The 17,873-nt window shown below is 41.7% G+C and overlaps 1 protein-coding gene across 3 annotated transcripts; it reads right to left on the reverse strand.

Moving 5' to 3' along the window:
* Window positions 1–25: 25 nt before the first annotated feature.
* usp8 (ubiquitin specific peptidase 8) lies at window positions 26–17,636 on the reverse strand. 3 transcript variants are annotated; one of them, XM_086025717.1, is made up of 19 exons: window positions 17,511–17,636; window positions 15,697–15,864; window positions 15,473–15,617; window positions 15,285–15,367; window positions 15,057–15,195; window positions 14,678–14,720; window positions 14,346–14,514; window positions 12,595–12,757; window positions 11,114–11,264; window positions 10,391–10,659; window positions 9,784–10,275; window positions 9,319–9,393; window positions 8,900–9,189; window positions 6,967–7,188; window positions 6,549–6,759; window positions 4,490–4,726; window positions 3,942–4,084; window positions 3,736–3,868; window positions 26–2,716 (listed from the first exon to the last, which is right to left on the reverse strand). In XM_086025717.1, the coding sequence occupies exons 2-19, from the start codon at window positions 15,798–15,800 to the stop codon at window positions 2,558–2,560; spliced, it is 3,228 nt and encodes a 1,075-aa protein (XP_085881843.1). In that variant the 5' UTR covers window positions 15,801–15,864; window positions 17,511–17,636; the 3' UTR covers window positions 26–2,557. The 3 variants fall into 3 exon arrangements, with proteins under 3 accessions (XP_085881843.1, XP_085881845.1, XP_085881844.1); XM_086025719.1 differs by having other exon boundaries at window positions 17,464–17,549; XM_086025718.1 differs by lacking the exon at window positions 17,511–17,636 and adding an exon at window positions 17,138–17,374.
* Window positions 17,637–17,873: the final 237 nt, after the last annotated feature.

Here is a 17,873-nt window from a genome sequence, read left to right on the forward strand (position 1 = left end):
TCATCACACAAGCAACATCTCTCTATCTACTCCCATGTGCACATGCACAATTCATATCGGTTTTAATAAACAGTCACAAGTCATTGGAGGTTATTATATTTGTTATACTGAAACATTTCAAATCATAGAGAAAGACAGTGAAGTCCTACATTTACAAGAACATAGAAGTTTGTATCTCATGCTAGGTGAGACGACTGTCAGGAGTATCGAATCAAATCTGCACATCTCTGCTCTCTGGTCCATTTTACTCTACTTTGTGCTTGCTCTTGTCACCAAATTGGGACAGATAGTGTTGACCCAAGGAGTACTGTAAATTCTCATTTTAGGTGCAAAATCAGGTCTGGACTAAAGACAGAATTAAATAAATTAAAAAAAAAAAGAGTTACATGTTAAATTTCACAATCTACAAATTTGCCCTTTTAAAAATCATCTAGGGACACAAATACCAGTAATGTTTCATTTCAATGGATGTTGCGATGCAGACATTAATATTTAATGGCAAATAGCTTTCACACGTAGTCACGTTATAGGGGCAGACAAGGCCAGATCAATCAAAAGAGATCTCTGGACCTGTCAATTTAAAGCATGTAACATTGCGTTTTAATGGATAAACTATGTGTTCTGCATCCTTATGATTGCATACAGTGTAAGTGCAACAATGTGATTAACATGAACAAGCAACCATCACAGTTCCCACCCATCCTTCAATTCTGCACAAGTGTGAATACTCAGTATTTCCCATCGCATTAAAGAGGACCCATTATGCTAATCACCAGCTATTCTGGGAGGCCACTAGTGTAGATTTGCATGATTCACAGTTGAGAAATGATCCCTATTTATCTTGTACTGCCACATTGTGTATAGCCATCAGTTCATTGCTGGATAAGAACGCTGAACGTTCTGAAGCTCAAGGAGGTGCGTCAGAAAAGTTCCAGGACTGCTGTCTCAATACTGTAGATGTATTTTAAATCCACACTAAATGTTCCCCTTGGAAGTGAGCTCCATCATCTCCTCCACGTTTTCAAAATGGAGTCTTGCCTTTGAACTAACGCTGCAGGATCTCTTTGTGGAGGGTGCGCGTTGAAAACTCAAGTTTGTCAAGTGGATGTGAAAAGTTTACACACGCCTGTTCAAATGCCATTGTTTTTCCAATTAGAGATACAGTACATAAAATCTTTTTTTTTTTTTTTAACACCATTGTGATATACAACCTGTGCAATTAGGTGAGGTGAAAATAAGCAAATGAAACAATGCGGTTGTAAAATAGTGCACTCTCTTATAATTGCAGCGTGGATGTGCTCAGAATTAACCAAACACTGAAAGTAACCAAACACATATTGAAACTCATGTTTAAGTAGGAGTCAGCACACACCTGCCACCATTTTGATTGACCACAAATACATTTTAGATGATCTTGTAGGCCTTATTATTTTTTTATTTTCTTATCATTTATTTCACTTTCAGTGGAAGCCAAAAGGTTTTGTGCCAAGACTGACTGTAATATAGAGGTTTTCATATTTAATATCCTCCACGTCGTCTAAGGTCAACGTTCCAGCTGAAGACAAACAACTCCAAAACATGCCGCCACCATGGTTTGTACTAGGTATGGTGTTCTTTTGATGATGACAGTTTTGTTTGCCCCAAACATACGCCTTTGTGCCACCATATTATTTCAGTTGTCTGTTCTTGCTTCGCCTCTCAAAAAGATGTAAAAAAAAAAAAAAAAAAAAAGGCAAGTTGGTAAGGTTATATATGTCACACAAATGTTGAAAAACATTTTGAAATGATCTATTTTGGTCTCCCTTTTCTTTGGGGCATTTCAAAAACCTGGCATTTGAGCAGGGGTGTGTAGACTTTGTATCGTAGTTTGGTTTGGAATCTTGTGTGACACCAGTCCTGGAACCTTTCTGACACCCCTTCTACTCCTCCATTGACATAAAATGTGGTTCTGCAACAAAATATATGATAAGGAAGATGCGGGACAGCATGCTCGGTCCCCTTTGACGGTCATGATAAACATTAGAAACTCGCAACTATAACCTCTAATGCAATGGCCGCGGTGCGAGCTCTAACAACAAGAATTGGTGACACGACATCTTGACGTGTTGTGGAATATTTACATTTGGAAAAGTGCAACATCCGCTTTGTTAAATACGTACAAGCTATTTAAATGTGAACCTGCTGTTTACACACCCAAGTAATCCAGCCATTCACGTTAACCGCAACGAGTAAGGAGTATCGAAGCAGCTGCCTACCCTACAATGAAATTGCCGCAGGGTATGTCAAACTGGCATCGCTCATAGTCTCAAGAATAGATGGTCAGTAATATAAGCAGCCGGTATGTTTTCACAGCTATAGGGTCCTCTAGTGGCAGAAGCATTGCACGGCGTGCCTGTGCTGCACTGTTCTCTAGTGGCACCCTTCAGCTAATAGCTCTAGGATGGACACATACGCTCCTCCATCCGGTGCCCCCCAACAGCCACTTTGAAGAAGAAATAGGGGGGGGGGGGGGGGGGAAGACAACCTTCTCAGGTGTTCTTCAGGTCCGGCAGCTCCGTCACAGGGTGGAGTAAAACAAAATGTAGGCAGCAGAAGATTTGACGGAGGAGGTGGATATTTCAGAAACCTCATGATCGTCAAATTTGTACCAACGCTGCTTGAAAGCGTTCTTACAATAGGCAGTGTAATGGCCACCGTCCAAACCTCCATAGTGGTTCTAGTAAATAAAATAAACACACACACACACATACACACGAATAAGCTCAAGCAAAGCCAAGCATTAAAAATACCACATGGGTAGTCAGGAATGTGTAGCTCACAGGTGCCAAACTCAAGGTATTGTTTACCCTTTATGAAAAATGACTAAAATTACAGCAGTCTACTGAGTCACTTAGTGGGGAACGTTCTTCGTGTATGATATGTATGTATGTATGTTATACTGCTGTCAGGTGGGCAAGACGCGCACACTGACACACAAACTGTTTCATTTTTCACATTAATTATGCTATTTAAAGCCGAAGTCAACCCAAATATTTTTTTTAAGAATATGTGTATGCAAGCCCACTAGTTGAAACAGGGCATTGTAATAAATATTGCGTTTGTGGAATAAGTGTTAATCCACTCGTTTTTAGCCATCTTTGGGGGCGGCCATTTTCTCTTCTGTCCACTGAAAATGACATCACAACTGCTCACAACGACCAATCACGGCCCAGATTCAGAAACCAGGTCACCCGTGATTGGTCGTTGTGAGCAGTTGTGATGTCATTTTCAGGTGACAGAAGACAAAATGGCCGCCTCCAGAGGTGGCTAAAAACGAGTGCATTTTGCTGCTTAATTTATATTCCACAAACGCAAAATTAAGCAGAATGCCGTGTTTCAACTCATGGGCCTGCTGGGAACATATTCCTGAAAAAAATATGTTTGGGTTGACTTCCGCTTTAAGTATGTCTTAATAAATACAGTAATAATAATACAGTAGAGTGCTGCTGTTTGTATTATAAACCATTTGGAAAGATTTTGCTGATTTTTTTTGTGGGGCTGGGCAAATCAGTTGCATTTAAATTTGAAGATCATTTGGATGGTTTGTTTTCAAACACTTATTATGGTACAATTTTTATTCAATTTCATTATAGTGGTACCGGGAGAGGTTAGAACTTTTTGGTATAATCAATTAGACAATTTCGTATGTATATAGTTTGACACCCGGGTGTAGCTGATCATCTGAGCTCTACTCACAGACACTCCAAAAAGGTTATATCTCTTCAGGTTCTGCTTAGGTCCAATGACGTACTGGGCCAGGTCCAGAGCGTCGAGAGCGAAGTCTACAGAAGTCTGCAGCTTCTGTTTCCATCTGCCCTCGTAGGAGAAGCTGCAACAGTGACGAGGAATGTCAGCCAACGTAGCGTAATTTAGAGCAAACGGGTGGACGTGTCACTACAGACCGCTTCAGATGCACCAAGAGAATTGGAGGCACCTTCCAGACCTCCAGTTTCTTGGTGGAATCTCTGTGCGCTTTGCAGTGCCTGCAGAAGACCTTGTTGTTATCCGTCAGCCGCTCCTCCTTGGAGAACAGCCTCAGACAATCCTGGGATGCAGAGCAAATTTTCTTGATTGTAAAGAATGGGCACCAGGTTACTTCGAGATGACAGAAAATGAGTGAGTACCACTGATTATTGTTTGGTGTTACACTATCAGATACCCCCAATAAAGGTTATTATTTTTTTCAAATTTATGTTGGCGAAGAAAAACAAGATGAATCCATCTGAAACTGATCAAAGTCACGTGTTTGTGATCGTTGTCCAGAGAAGATTGCAAGACAGGCGTGTCGCTTAGTAGAGCCATCACTAAAAAATATTTTTAGAATCGATAACCTATCGATTATTCCATCGAATACACTGGTAATCTATCTGAAAGAGTAACGTTTAAAGCAAGCTTAATAAAGCTATGCCCCTGATGTCTGCCCTTCAAACAAATGTAAGGTGTTACTGACCTGCAGTGAGCACTTGCTGGTGGAAGCCAGAGGCAGCGACAGGTACATGAAGGTCTCAAATGTTCGAGACTTACGGTGGCAGGTCTGACACTGCACGGTGGACTTGAACTGACCCTGGAAGAGTGCCACGATGATGGACTCGTTCAGCAGCTTGTGTTTGCCCCAAGCCTGGTCTGCCGCCATCTGATCATCCAGGTGGTCGTTTTCCTCCTCTTTGTAGCGCTTCCTGTTGTCCGCCTGACAACACAGACGGAAACACAACGGGCATGAGTACACACAGTGACAAACGTTAAGCAAAGCGCTGCGTAATCCACATGGATTTGAAACGCTCCAATTAAAATGTAAATATGCAACCATCAAAGGCTGAATACGGATCAATGATAAAAATACACTTGTATTTTAGGACTTACTCTCAAGTCCCAGATTCATTTGCATGCAACCATGGTAACACGTAAGGGAAAATATTGAATGTGGTTCGAAAAGCTATTTTCCACCAAACAGTACAGTGTGAGTCTATTTGATGATATTTTACTGTCCCGCTTTACGGTTCCCTTACTGAGTTGGGTCCATTGACTGGCTGGATAGATAACAGAATGATCACTGTAAGTTCAGCAATGGTATACACGAATGAAATGAGAAAAAAAGAAAAAGACCCCAAATACCATGCATTTCAAAAGAGAGAAAATCCTAAACTTTGTTGGTTGCTTGACGGATCATGTCAGAATGATGCTGAGTTTTACTGCATATATAACCTTCATTTTGCTATGTCGTTGAGCTAACTACGTACGCGTGGCAGAACTTTTGCAATCCTGCCCATTTACCCTGATGAGTTAAGCAAAAGCCTGATCAGGATATGCCAATCAGAGCCACACACAACCGTACCACTTGGTGGAAATGTTTCTTTGGTAAGTTACACACAGTTGAGTGGCACTGGGCCCCCAGACATGTCTGAACATCATACAAAAGGGATTTGATGAGATGGAAAATGTGTCCCCCGCGACCCTTGTGAGGATAAGCGGTATCGATAACGGATGGATGAATGGATAGATGGATGGATGGATGGATGGAAAATATGTCGTGAGCTATTTGACAGACTCTGGAAAGAAACATGAGGTACATACATTTGCCCCTAGGTGGAAACATTGGGCATGGTGCTCCTAAGGTGCCCCGAAGAATTTTCTAAACCAGTGGATCTCAAAGGGTGGCGACAACACAAGCGGTAAGCAAAAGAATCAATGTCTCAGTACAGTTTCATTGCGCAGTAGGCTATATTAAATTAGCAAATGATGTTTACTGTTGTGCAAGTCTAAGTGTGATATGAACTTTGACCAGTGTCTTTCATGCACTCGTTTCTCCCGGTTTGTACTTGTTGTCACACAAGTCTGCAGTAACATAAGCCCGTGAAGAAAACTGGTCACCACAACAGCCCACAATAAATGCGCGACGTAAAATTCGGTATGTACCATTTAAAAATTTGCTATGCAGTGAGACCACAAACTGAACGGTAAAACGGCAAGGGACGACTTTAATTCAATACAATTAATCAAATCATTAAGTACAGTTTCTTTTATTTTCCTATATTTTTATGTACTGTCATAATATTGAATGTGCTTTTTTAGGAACAAAACCTCTGTCTGCTAGCGCATTTTATTGTTGGTCATATTATTTTATGTCGTATTTGTTATAAAGTTTGAGAACCACAATATGTACACCTGTTGCCCCACATTTCAATGCACATGAAGCCAGTAAAGCAGACCAGCTGATGCAAGCAATGAGGCATGTCTTGGGGTCTACTACATGCACAGAGGTTCTGATGAACATCAGACCAGACAGAAGCAGACAAGAGCACACTCGCTGGCTGCTGCGAGAGCAACAGGGACACACCCACACACAATTTACTTACTCTCTAATTTGCCATCAAAATGAAACCCAGTGAAAGAAAAAAAAAAAAAGAAAAGAAAAATACATGTAATGTTTTCAAAAATGCCAGTGAGCATGACAGTATTTTTGCTAAAAGCTCGAGTCCCTGTTCTTGCTTGGCATTGTGTGTGCAAATTACCTTATTGAGGTCCTCATGGAGGCCGTCCATGAGAAAGAGCAGCAACTCTTGGGAGTCTTGCTGGTCATAGCCAGCAAATTGATCATTGATCTTTCCTATGGTGATCTTAAAGTCCCGTGGACTGATGCACCTGTACAGACCGGCCCACAGCGCCTTCATGATCACGCCAAATTCCTCCGCCACTTCCCCTTTATGGCCGAGAATGTTGCATCTGCCAGAGGACAAGAGAATAAGCATTCCTATTGTCAAACCCAATACACAAAAGTATGGAGCCGCAGCCAGTGGACTAGATGACTGAATTCTCTCAAAATCCAAATTTTTCATTTTAACACACACGTCAGTCAAAAATGTTGAAGAGTACAAGCTGCTGGAGTGTCTGTAGTAATGTTTCTCCATAGAGTGAACCTGAACTACATACCTATTGATATCTTCAAGATAGTAATTATTGTTGAAGTACTCTGCCATGGCAGGTGTGTTGCACAGACACTGCAAGATGGAATTCATGTAGCAAGTGTTGCCAAGATTACGAAGGCCAGTCAAACTGGCACCCAGGCCTCCAAAGGTTGGATTCAAGCTGCGGATTTTGGCGGCTGAAGGTCGTGAAAGCTCCACTTTCGGATAGACTTTAACACTGGGAGGTCTGATGAAAGAACAAAAAGGAGGGGGGGGGAACTTATTCTCACAAACTTGGAAAGCAGAACATTTTACAGGCTGTCACTTCCTTTCCTCCATTTCATTTTTAGGTATCAATTGGACAGCCATGAGACCACCAACCAGCATTTGACAGCTGAGACCAGCCCTTCCCAAACAGGGGTATGCAAGCACATCGCAGGGGTTGTGTGGAAACAATCTATATTTTATTTCAGCATTTCACATAAGCCCGGCATTAAACGGTATGTATGTGAGCAGATTTAAGCCGCTTGTTTACCTGGGGACATAAGTGTTTTGTTCAAGTTTAAATGCCTGTTTAAAGGTGGGGACTCATTCAAGTGAGCTCCAGCTTTTTTGTGGTAAAATGTTGTAAGAGGTATATATAAGAAAGGCATGTTTAGTATTTATTTTGCTTTCATATATTTTTTAAAATTCACTTTTATTTTAAAGGCAACTTTTACTTTTTTGTTTAATTGTTGTTCAAATGAAAATAATGCCTGAGAATTAAATGTTCCAATTAAGTAGATGAAATAAAATGATTTTCATGAAATAATCAGTTGTGTTACGTTCTACTTTTGGAGGTCATCGTCAAGCCATATGAGTGAGGTGGTACCCATGGCATGGCGAAAGGGTTTGGGGGTACACAAGACAAACTAGGTTGAGAATCACTGGCTTAGGCTTGGCAGTTTTTCTTTTCCCAACTACGGTTGAGCGCCAATTTGAGAAGCATTGCGTCTATCCCACTGTTCCAATGTGTGCTACAATTTACACTATCATGACCAATTTCTGGAAACAGTGTCCGTTCTTAACAAACCACGCAGCAGAAGTCTTGTTAATACCACCACTGATGAAAACACAGAAGTAATAATGCAGGCGCTTGTGGAAAGCCAACAAAAGTTATCTGTGGAGGGACGCACTGGAAGTCCGCTTCATTTCATGAATTTCATTTTCAAGTTTATTTCCACAATAATGTATCCAAAACTAAAATGTTGCATTAACCTTTACAACAACAAATGCTCGATTCAGTTGAAGCCCATGAGCGTATTAAAGCTTTACCCGTACCGATTTTTGGTTGTTCAACATCATAATCTTTGCTTTGGAAGACATTTTGCTCAAAGGGCTGCTCTAGAAGCGAAATGAAGTGTTCTCAGCAGTGGTTTGTGGTTACGAGTAGTCAAGAACACATCGTGTTTCAAAAAACCTGCCATGGATAGCCTAAATTATACAACTTGTTGGAGCAGTATGACGGCCATAAAAGCTACTCAAACTGCCCCTGAACTGCAGTTGAGGACAGAAAAACTTCTTGCCAGGCAGCAATGACACTGCTCCAACGTCTGAATAACACCTGAAACAAAATATAAAGAGGAAGTGTATGTTAAATTTTGGGACACCCTCTATTGGGAGCTAAATATGAAATATTTTCTTCGTGCTATCATTTCTGCTCAGTAATCCCATAATTGATGTGAGGGTGTTTCATTTCTCCAAATAATTTGTAATTGTCCCTTCAAAAATTGATGCATTCAACATAGGATGTGGTGTTGACCAAGTTATCATTGGGTAAGCTGGATGGACAGCTTTCAGGGATAATGTCAGACACTCCCTTTGGTGTTTTTTCCATGTAAACTACCAACCAAATAGGCACCCACATTATCCTGATTATCTTTTGCTCTGGAGTACCGCCATACACCCGAGTGCCTTACTTGTTTTCTCTATTGAAGGTGGGAATGGTAGCAGCAGCCACTGGGGCAGAGCTCTTCTTCTGGGCCTCCTCTCTTAGGTCCTGGCTGATGTCTGGGGAAGAGTAGGAGCGTTTTAATTTGGACTGTTCCCGCTCCTGCTCTTTCTTGACATTGGAGGGTGGCACTGCTGGTTGCGGCTGTTTCTGCTCCACCGTCGGTGGCGTCGGCACAGTCACCTCAGGCGGGTATAGGTGGACGCGGTTGGTTGGGGAATGGTAGTATCGGAAGGTTCCAGTCACAGTGTCAAGGAACTAGAAGGGGGTTGTCATTACAAGCAGTAACCTGTTAGACGTGAATCAGGTATTCATAAATTCTGTACGTGGATATCTATATATAAGGTTTTGGTCTTTAATAGTGTCACACGTTCAAATGTGAGGTACCTTCATCCAACCAACTGGCAGACCAGGCACGCTCCTTCCCATTTCCTCACTTCTGGCTCTCGTCAGTGGCTCCCTCTGTGAAATAAAAACATACTGACTAAACTTTAAATAGGTGGGAGTCATTTTAAGTGGAACATTGTTGCCATTTGGATTCCCACTGCTAGTAAACCCTGAGACCACCATTAACCAGAAGTTGTACAGTATATAAAGTGTGTTCATTTTTTTTTTTACTAGTTTTAATTTACGAATGTGACTTGTGAATACACAAAACGCACCAACATAATGAGATGTTTTTCATAATCAACTGATCAGTGTCTGGGGTTGGGCTACACCATTTATTTGCCCCAAATCACAATTCTACAAAACAACAATTCAGAGTTTCCAATTTCAAGGAAAGAGTTTCACATTCCATATTCACTTCCTACAGAAGCAATGGTCTGAGCGTCACCGATGTGGACGACCTACCTTTACTTCACTGATGATAAGATTGGGAGCAGGCGAGTCGAGAGACATACTCTTCGAGGGTGCTTCAGAGTTCTGTTCTCTTCCCTTATTATCTTTCCCCTTGCACGAATGGTTCTCTTTGTCTTCCTCTTCCTCTGCCTTCTGTCTCTCTAGCCTCTTTTTGTCTTGATGTCCTTTGTCCTCTTCGTCCTTCTTCTTCTTATCAATCTGATCTTTTACTTGCCTCTCTTTCAGCTCCTTCCTCTGCCTGTCCTCTTCTAGCAGACGCTCTTGAAAGCGCTTCTCTTTTTCTTGCCTGGCTTTCTCCATCGACGCCACTGCCTCAGAGTGTATCTGACTTTGTTCTTCTTCGGACAAAATATTGGTGAAGGCTGGTTTGGCTGAGCGGTCGGGCACATGTGGAGTGTTCTTGCTGGATTCTTGGTCTGGTCCATTTAGGCTCACTTTAGGCTCGTCTGAGAAGCGGATCGGTGGCTTTTTGGTGCGGTCAAACTGGGATAGGACAGTACAACGGGTAAAAAAAGATAGGAGTGTAGGATGTAAGATAACCAAGTTCAATTGCAGTTTCCTGACACTTCAGGATGATCAGTCTACAGTTGAGTCCTACCTGTGGGACGGCCTTGGATGTGGAAGAAGGATGGTTGCACGTATCAATTCCTGGTCCTTTCGTACTCACTTCCAGCTGAGAGAAAAGAACGTCAATGTTGTCTGCCAATCTCTCTGTGCTCGCGGGTGGTGTGGTCGGGCGGGCTTCAGTTGGAGCAACTCCATTCATGAGTGGTGGAGCGGAGGGTTCTATAGACTCTGGTACAATCTCAGGTTCTGGCTGAGGTGGTGAAGGTTTTATCTCCTTGAGGGACGGGTAACTCAAGTTTACTGAAGAAAAACAGCAAATTAGCACATCTTGCGATTAAATTCCAGGTACACACATTTACTACAAATATTTAAACCAGACTCACAAGTCAATTTATTAGGCACTTTCGAAACTACAAGGACCATATGAATGATTACATGTGTGCAAATGCCCAGCAAAATTGAACTTCCTGAACATTACTAGCTCTGTAAAGTTTCCTTTCATAATCAATATTTTCAATGGTATACTGTATTAGGAAAAAAAAACAAGAATTAGAATTCAATTTGTTGTTAGAAAACATCAAGTTGTGCAAAAATAAAACTGTGAACAGTTTGACGTGCAATGAAAAGGTTTAGAGGTCAAATGAAATTCACCCATAATGGTTATAGTGCATTTTAGGTTCATCCTGAAATTTTACCCAACAGTCAAATATCGCTAACTTTTTGCAATGAGTGTAGTGTGAGCAATGATACTCACACTGAGACACGGAGGTATTCCCACTGTTGATGTTCTGCCTAGGGGAGCGGACTTTAGCATTGCTTGTGTACATCGGGTAAAACAACAGCCAGCTCTCATAGCCCCCCTCCAGCACCAACGGCTCACTGCGCAAGATGGTCATGCTGTCCCACTGTGGAGTATCCAAATGATTAAATTAGCATGGTGTTCACTCGCTACTTTGCAGTTGGGGCGTTTCATTTGGGATCATTGCCCATCTGTTGCAATTTTACCTCGCTATTTTGTGGGTTTTCTTGCTGTTTTTTGGGGAAGATGGACCAGTGGATTTTAATTTATTTTACAAAAGTCAAGACCATGAGCATCATCAGAGTTCGCAAACCATTTCATAACAGCTGGCGCTGTAACAAAGCACTTTACAAACAATAAATAATAATAATAAACAGTAAAAAGGCCATAACACACAAGTGTTGATCAATAAATTAACATAAAACACAATATAGAATTGACACCGAAAAGAGACGAAAATTTCAGGTCTGATCAAAAGCCAGCGAATCGAAGTGTGTCTTCAACCGGGTGTTAAAAGTGGACAAAGAGGGGGCTTGCCTAACATCCAATGGGAGGTCATTCCAAAGGGAAGGACAGCAGTCGAAAAGGCTCGATCCCCTCTTAGGCTCCGCTTGGTCCTCGGCACCTCGAGCAGCGCCTGGTCCGCAGACCTGAGGCTGCGGGAAGGTGCGTAGGAGTGGAGGAGCTCAGAGAGGTACGCCAGGGCCAGGCCATTTAATGATTTATAGACATAGAGAATCTTAAATCGAACCCTGAAATGCACTGGGAGCCAGTGAAGGGAGGCCAGGATTGTTGTTACATGCGCCATCTTCCAAGTTCCAGTCAGGGAAAACCGTGCAGTTATTCGATTACATCCTGAAAGCTTCTTTATACCCTCGCGACAACTGCCACATTGCATCACGTGACCGACTCAGATGTCGTTGACAGGTCTGCAACACATGCGGCGCATTCTCTCTCGTGATTAGTCCGTAATGTCACATGTTGCGATGTACACTTACACTTTCTGTACACTTTCCCACGGCTCAGGAGGAGGGGAACCACCACACAGGTTGTTGCTGCTGCGAAGCGAAGAAGCGCACACACGCACATACCACCTTCGGTGTCCCCTCCCAGATCGTTTTCGCAATACAATTCAATGCATCGTCTAGTCATCTAGTTCCCTTTGCTGTAGCAGGCACGATATATCCATTATCATTGTCTTTTTGATCGTTGCTCTGCAGTAAAAACGCGGACCGGAATTGGCCTTTAAAGGCAGAGGAAATTTCGCCCTGCGGTGTCGTCAGTAACATGGAGTAAAACTGCAACACATTTCAAAACAACGCTTGTGGGTTGCGCGCGTGTATAAAGGCAAACTGCGCGCGGCATTGTCGCAGTGACCTGCTCGCGGGCGCCGCCCACGGGAGTATATGGAAGCCTTAAGTCTTGAACATAATTACCTTGTATAGAGCATCCTTGAGGCTCTGCAATGTCATGCCCATGGTTAGATCCGTAACAGAGTTAAACCAGTCCAATAGGACTAAGTAATCCACGGATCCCCTCTTTTTCCACTGCTCTTTGGACTCCTCAGGGAGCTTTTCCTCAATTTCATTCACAGTGATTCTAGGAAAAAAAAAAAAAAAAAAAAAAATCGAAACTGCAATGGCAGTGTAAACTACATGTGTTATTAGCAGAGATGGGCATTCCATCCCAGTGACAGAACATTCCATTTTGGGGCCGGAAGACGCAGGACTACAAGTTTTTTTTAAAAAGGATGGACTAAGGAAGGACAGAAGTGGGTTTTCGTCCATCCCTGTAATCGACCCTAATCGGGTCATGTATCGACTGACGTGTTGTGTTATTTTAAAAAGAAAGACCACTGTTCTCTTATGCGATACCACAGAGCCGCCTTTCTTTTTCATGTGCGTGGTCTGTCCTCTGGTGGTTCAACACACGTAATACCATTAGGCCACAGAACGCCCATTTCACTGACCAGGAAAAAAATGTGAATAGCAATTTTGTTTTAACTGTTAACATTTAGTACCCCTTTGCATGTGAAGTATGTCTTTGTCTGGAGCATCTCTAGAGCAGGGGCGTTCTAGTCCGGTCCTCAAGAGACCCTTATCAAGCCTGTTTTAAGTGTATCCCTGTTCCACCACACCTGATTCAAATGATCAGCTCATCAGCAAGGTTTGCAAAAGCCTGATAACGATCCTGATGCCTTGAATCAGGCGCGCTGCAGTAGGGATACATCTAAAGCAGGCTGAATAGAGGATCTCGAGAACCGGACTTGGCCACGCCTGCTCTAGAGCATAAAAATCTCCGTCATTCGTGCACATCAAAGCGCTGCCATACACTTAAATCTACGACCAGGAAGTGGAAGTCTTTCATTCTCCTTCTAAAATAACATTGCGTTCTTTTGCAATAATTATTTTTATTGCAAAATAACACCATAAAAACTGAGATCTTATTGCATTATAACGCAAAAGTTTATAAATATAACGCAATAGTATTGCATTATAATGCAATCTTGAATATTTTCATGATGTCCCCTGACGGGCTCTGTACTCTGGTGACTGACGGTGGTTGTGTTGGCAGCTAAATACCCGGTTGACACTTAAACAGTTGTAAACAATTCAATACACTCACGATACTCCCAGCCGCTAAGTTGATGTGAATAGGAAATTAGCCAGCTAATAAGATTTCAATAATGTTTATGAATTATGAAAGCTCTTTCCCACGGCATCATGCACTAATGTTTTATTTGAGCAGGGGCGCTGACGAAATGTAAGGACGGAAGCTATTAACTCATTCAACGCCAAAGACAAATGTATTTGTCTTTTCACAGTCCAGAAATTCAGGGACTTATATATATTTTTTCAAAAGTTAGGGTAAAAGAGGGTCTGAAAATGTCTGGCAGTGAATGAGTTAAAAGGACGAGGCCGGTGATTTCATGAATACGGACAGAGGCACGATGACGGAAGTGTGCCCAAGTCAAAGACGGAGGGTGGAATAGCAAAATAGGATAAACTGCCCATCTCTGGTTATTAGTAACTGCATTGTGAGAGCGATTAGTAAAGAGTTTTAGCGATTGACGGGGAATGGCTTTTGCGATTGAATATGTGGGGCAACACTGCATGACAAAAGTAACTAAAGCAGCACACACTACATTGAAGTGATTTCCTCCCCATTTACTCCTCCTGCATCATACCCTGGACTGATGGCCCCCTCGGGCACGCTGATGCAGGCCTGAGATGGGACCTGAATGTGAGACTCATCAAAGTCTCTCTGGCTTCGGGCATCCATGACAATTATAGTAATCATTTGGTCCTTCATCATGTGGAAAAGTTTCTCAGCCGTGATGCCACCCGCCCCCGCAGCTGCAATCAGGTCAAGTTATTTAAGTGACACGCAGCATAAAGAATGGAGACAATCCAGATTTACCGCAAGCCACATGATAGACAATATTTCAAATTAACAGGCTCATAACTACGGTATCTAAAATAGAAAAACATTTCATGAAGCATTTTGTCCTTCGCTTACTTTTTGAAGACGCATTCTTCAAGTCGTTTACCTCACCTTTTACCTGGCAGAGTCAAAAATAAAAAAAATATAGGTGTTGAAATGTCCTTTTCAAGTGTGACCACTCAATCACTACTAGATACAACTTTGAAAATAAGGATATATTCAGTGGCATTCAAATATTGTTTGAAGATGGATTTGTAAAGCATCCTTACAATCATTTACAGTTTAGAGTTGTGCCGCTGTCGATCGCTCGGCAAGTGTTAGGACTTCAAAATGAATACCGGTACTCAAAATTAGACTGCGACTGTTACCACATATTCTTTGGTATTGGTAAGACAAGTTCTCTTTGTCGAGTTTAAACTTTTATCAGAAAAAAATGTCAGTATATGATCATTACCTTATTGCTGTCCTTGTTTGCCACTGAAGATTTGTGAGAAGTTTGACTGTCATCTTTCTCCTCCATTTCCTTCCCCTTTTTTTTCTCCTCTTGTCTGTCCTTCTCTTCCAGATTTTTCCTTACCTCAACTTCCTCATACCTTTCCAAGATTTCACAGTTTAGATGATAAACTACCATAATTTCTTTAAAGAATATGTTTCTACTCAACATACCAGCAAACTTTCTGACCTGAGTTTGAGGCTTTCAGCGAGTCTCTCAGCTTCTTCAATGGCTTTCTTAACATTGTTAGGCCCAAGCATGGTCAGGTACTCCTGCAGATATTGGAGTAAAGAAAAACTCATTATACATGTATTTTACATTTTCCCACTGAATACATATCAGTATATTAAAAACAAAGTGGGTAGTCACCACCTTACCGACTGCTGCTTGAAGTCTGGTCTCGCCTTGACAATTTTATATACTGTTAGATACTTCATGTAAAGCACATAAGCTCTCTCCTCATCTCTGTCCAGACGACTTTCCTCTGCCGCCTTGAAGATTTTGCCGGCACTCTGAACATAGCTGCATCACAGTGAAATTGTATTTGAATATTGTCAATGTGTTAAGCCATATCAGCTGTACATGAACTATTAACACGTACTTTTTTGTGCTTATCTTGTCTGCCTTAACTTCAGTTTTTTTATTGAGGTCACCGAGAGATGTGCACAAATAGAGGTCTTTGGCACCAGTGGACACCGCAGGCATCTTGGCGGGTGTGTTCAGTCAGACCTCACAGTTAATCAGTGTACTTCACACGCTTCCAACATACCTGACAACAACAAAACAGCTACTAAATATACAATATATCACACCTGACAACAACAAAACAGCTACTAAATATACAATATATCACAAGTGGGGGATGTAGATTTTTCAAGTATTTGCACTTGAGTTGTGTCTGATGACTTTTCACTTTTGTAGTACTTGACTTAAGTTTTGTTAGACCCTGAAATGTGAGGAATTAAAAATTCTGGACCTCCTGAATGCCAAAGTGAGGTATATGACCATAGTTTGCGACACCAATAGAGACCACTAACAGGACGCTGGGGGGACAGCAGGTGGCCAAAAAAGGATTGTGGCTGTTTGGTCTTTCAGAGAAGGTACTGCAGAAGTGTTCCCATGTTACTAATTGGTTTTGTGTTTTTAAAGATTATATTTTTATTGTGAAGGAATACTTTTTTTATTACTATTTTTGTTGTATTTTTCCAGTTATTTACCTTTACTTCAGTAAAACAAATTGAATCAGTGCTACTACTTTTACCAAGTGTCTGTACTCTACATGTATCTGTGTGAGTACTTTTGCATTGGTAAAGCAAGCTAAATATCTGAAACAACAATAGCATTTACTTCAAATATTAACGCAATCAATTCTTTATTTTTTTATATAGCTTTTGCATCACGTAGTCACTATTTGTTTTGTCTGCCAGTTAACTCACGCACAGGACATCTAGAACATGGCGATCTTCGTGTGGCGTCACGGAATAATTATCTAAAGCACAGTTCATGTTTTGAATAAAGCAACACTGAACAGGTAACTAATTACATCCACGTTAGTGGCTTTGAAATCCGTGCCACCCAGTTGAAGATCCATGTACGAGTACAGTATGCGCTTTGTCCTCACTTGCAGGAGCACTCTGGAATACTAGTAGGCCACCTACGTGTTACTAGTGAGGCAAAACCTCTTAGTAGTTCACATCTGTGTGCCACTAGTAATACTCGTACCATAGAGAATTTTAATTAATATCTAGTGCTTCGCTAGTAGCGTCCAGCTGTTAACTACTGAACACTTTTGCCTCGCTGGTAATATGTAATTGTCTTACAAGGATGCCAAAGTTGTCCTGGCAACTAGTGTGTAGAAATCTCATACAGTAGCGGAAGTAGTTGGGCAAAGAATAGTGCACTGAATTGTCTTCCGAGTGAGGACCAAGATCTTACTAGTACCTGGACAGTGAGCTGTAGATCTAATAAATTCCATATAGAACATGCTTAACTAGTAGATTTTGTTGTGGCAAGAATTGCGCAACAAATAGTTGGGGGCTAACCTTAGCTCGTCTCCGTATCTTCCATATCTTTCATATAGGTGCAAACGAAATCCACGTTAAAGCCGTTATTTCATGTGTGACGCGAGAAAGAATGGATTTGTTGTGAGCGGGGTGGAACGAGGACCGAGCGAAAAACTTGGCTTTCAACCCTTCGAAGTTAGCCAGCTAGCTTTAGCTACGTTGTTTATCCAGCTAAACTGTCAGCTCGCACAGTTGAAAGATAGCAGCTAATGTGAGCTACTTAAGACTCGACCCGGTACGGACACTAGCCAAGTAACAGCGCAGAACCTTGGTTCGCTCGAAATTCTAATTCCGAGGAGACTCACATGAAAACATTCTGACTATTTGCTGGTTTTAATTGGAATCGCTGTACCTCTTTTGATGCGTTCTTTCACAAGAGCTACTTTTTTGACAGCTGATTCCTCGTTTGCCTTCTTCGTCGGTGACGATTGGTGGGCGGGGCCACTTTTTCAATCTGCACTGCCACCTGGTGGAGATACTGTTCAGTAGAGCAAAGATCATACTGTATACACTAACTTTCGATGTGATTTTCGAACAAATAAAAATAGATATACATAAAAGCAATCGAACAGACATGGGGATTAAGAAACATTAAAGCATGTTCACCCCCTCTCATACGATTTAAACACATTTCCTTTAAACATTTCTAAACACACTTGAACATATTAAAAATTTAATTTTAAAGCAGCACTGGGCAGAAAATCGACCTTAATCA

The sequence above is a fragment of the Filicampus tigris genome, chromosome 3 (genome assembly GCF_054856515.1).
Source record: "Filicampus tigris isolate MCC_2025a chromosome 3, RoL_Ftig_1.0, whole genome shotgun sequence".
NCBI classification, from domain to species: Eukaryota; Metazoa; Chordata; class Actinopteri; order Syngnathiformes; family Syngnathidae; genus Filicampus; species Filicampus tigris.

Coding starts and splice junctions, on each gene's coding strand:
- usp8 (XM_086025717.1), bottom strand. CDS start 15,800: ATGCCTGCGGTGTCCACTGGTGCCAAAGACCTCTATTTGTGCACATCT. Junction 9,394..9,783: donor TTATCATCAGTGAAGTAAAG/GTAGGTCGTCCA, acceptor TTTATTTCACAG/AGGGAGCCACTGACGAGAGC. Junction 3,869..3,941: donor CTCTTGGTGCATCTGAAGCG/GTCTGTAGTGAC, acceptor TCACTGTTGCAG/CTTCTCCTACGAGGGCAGAT.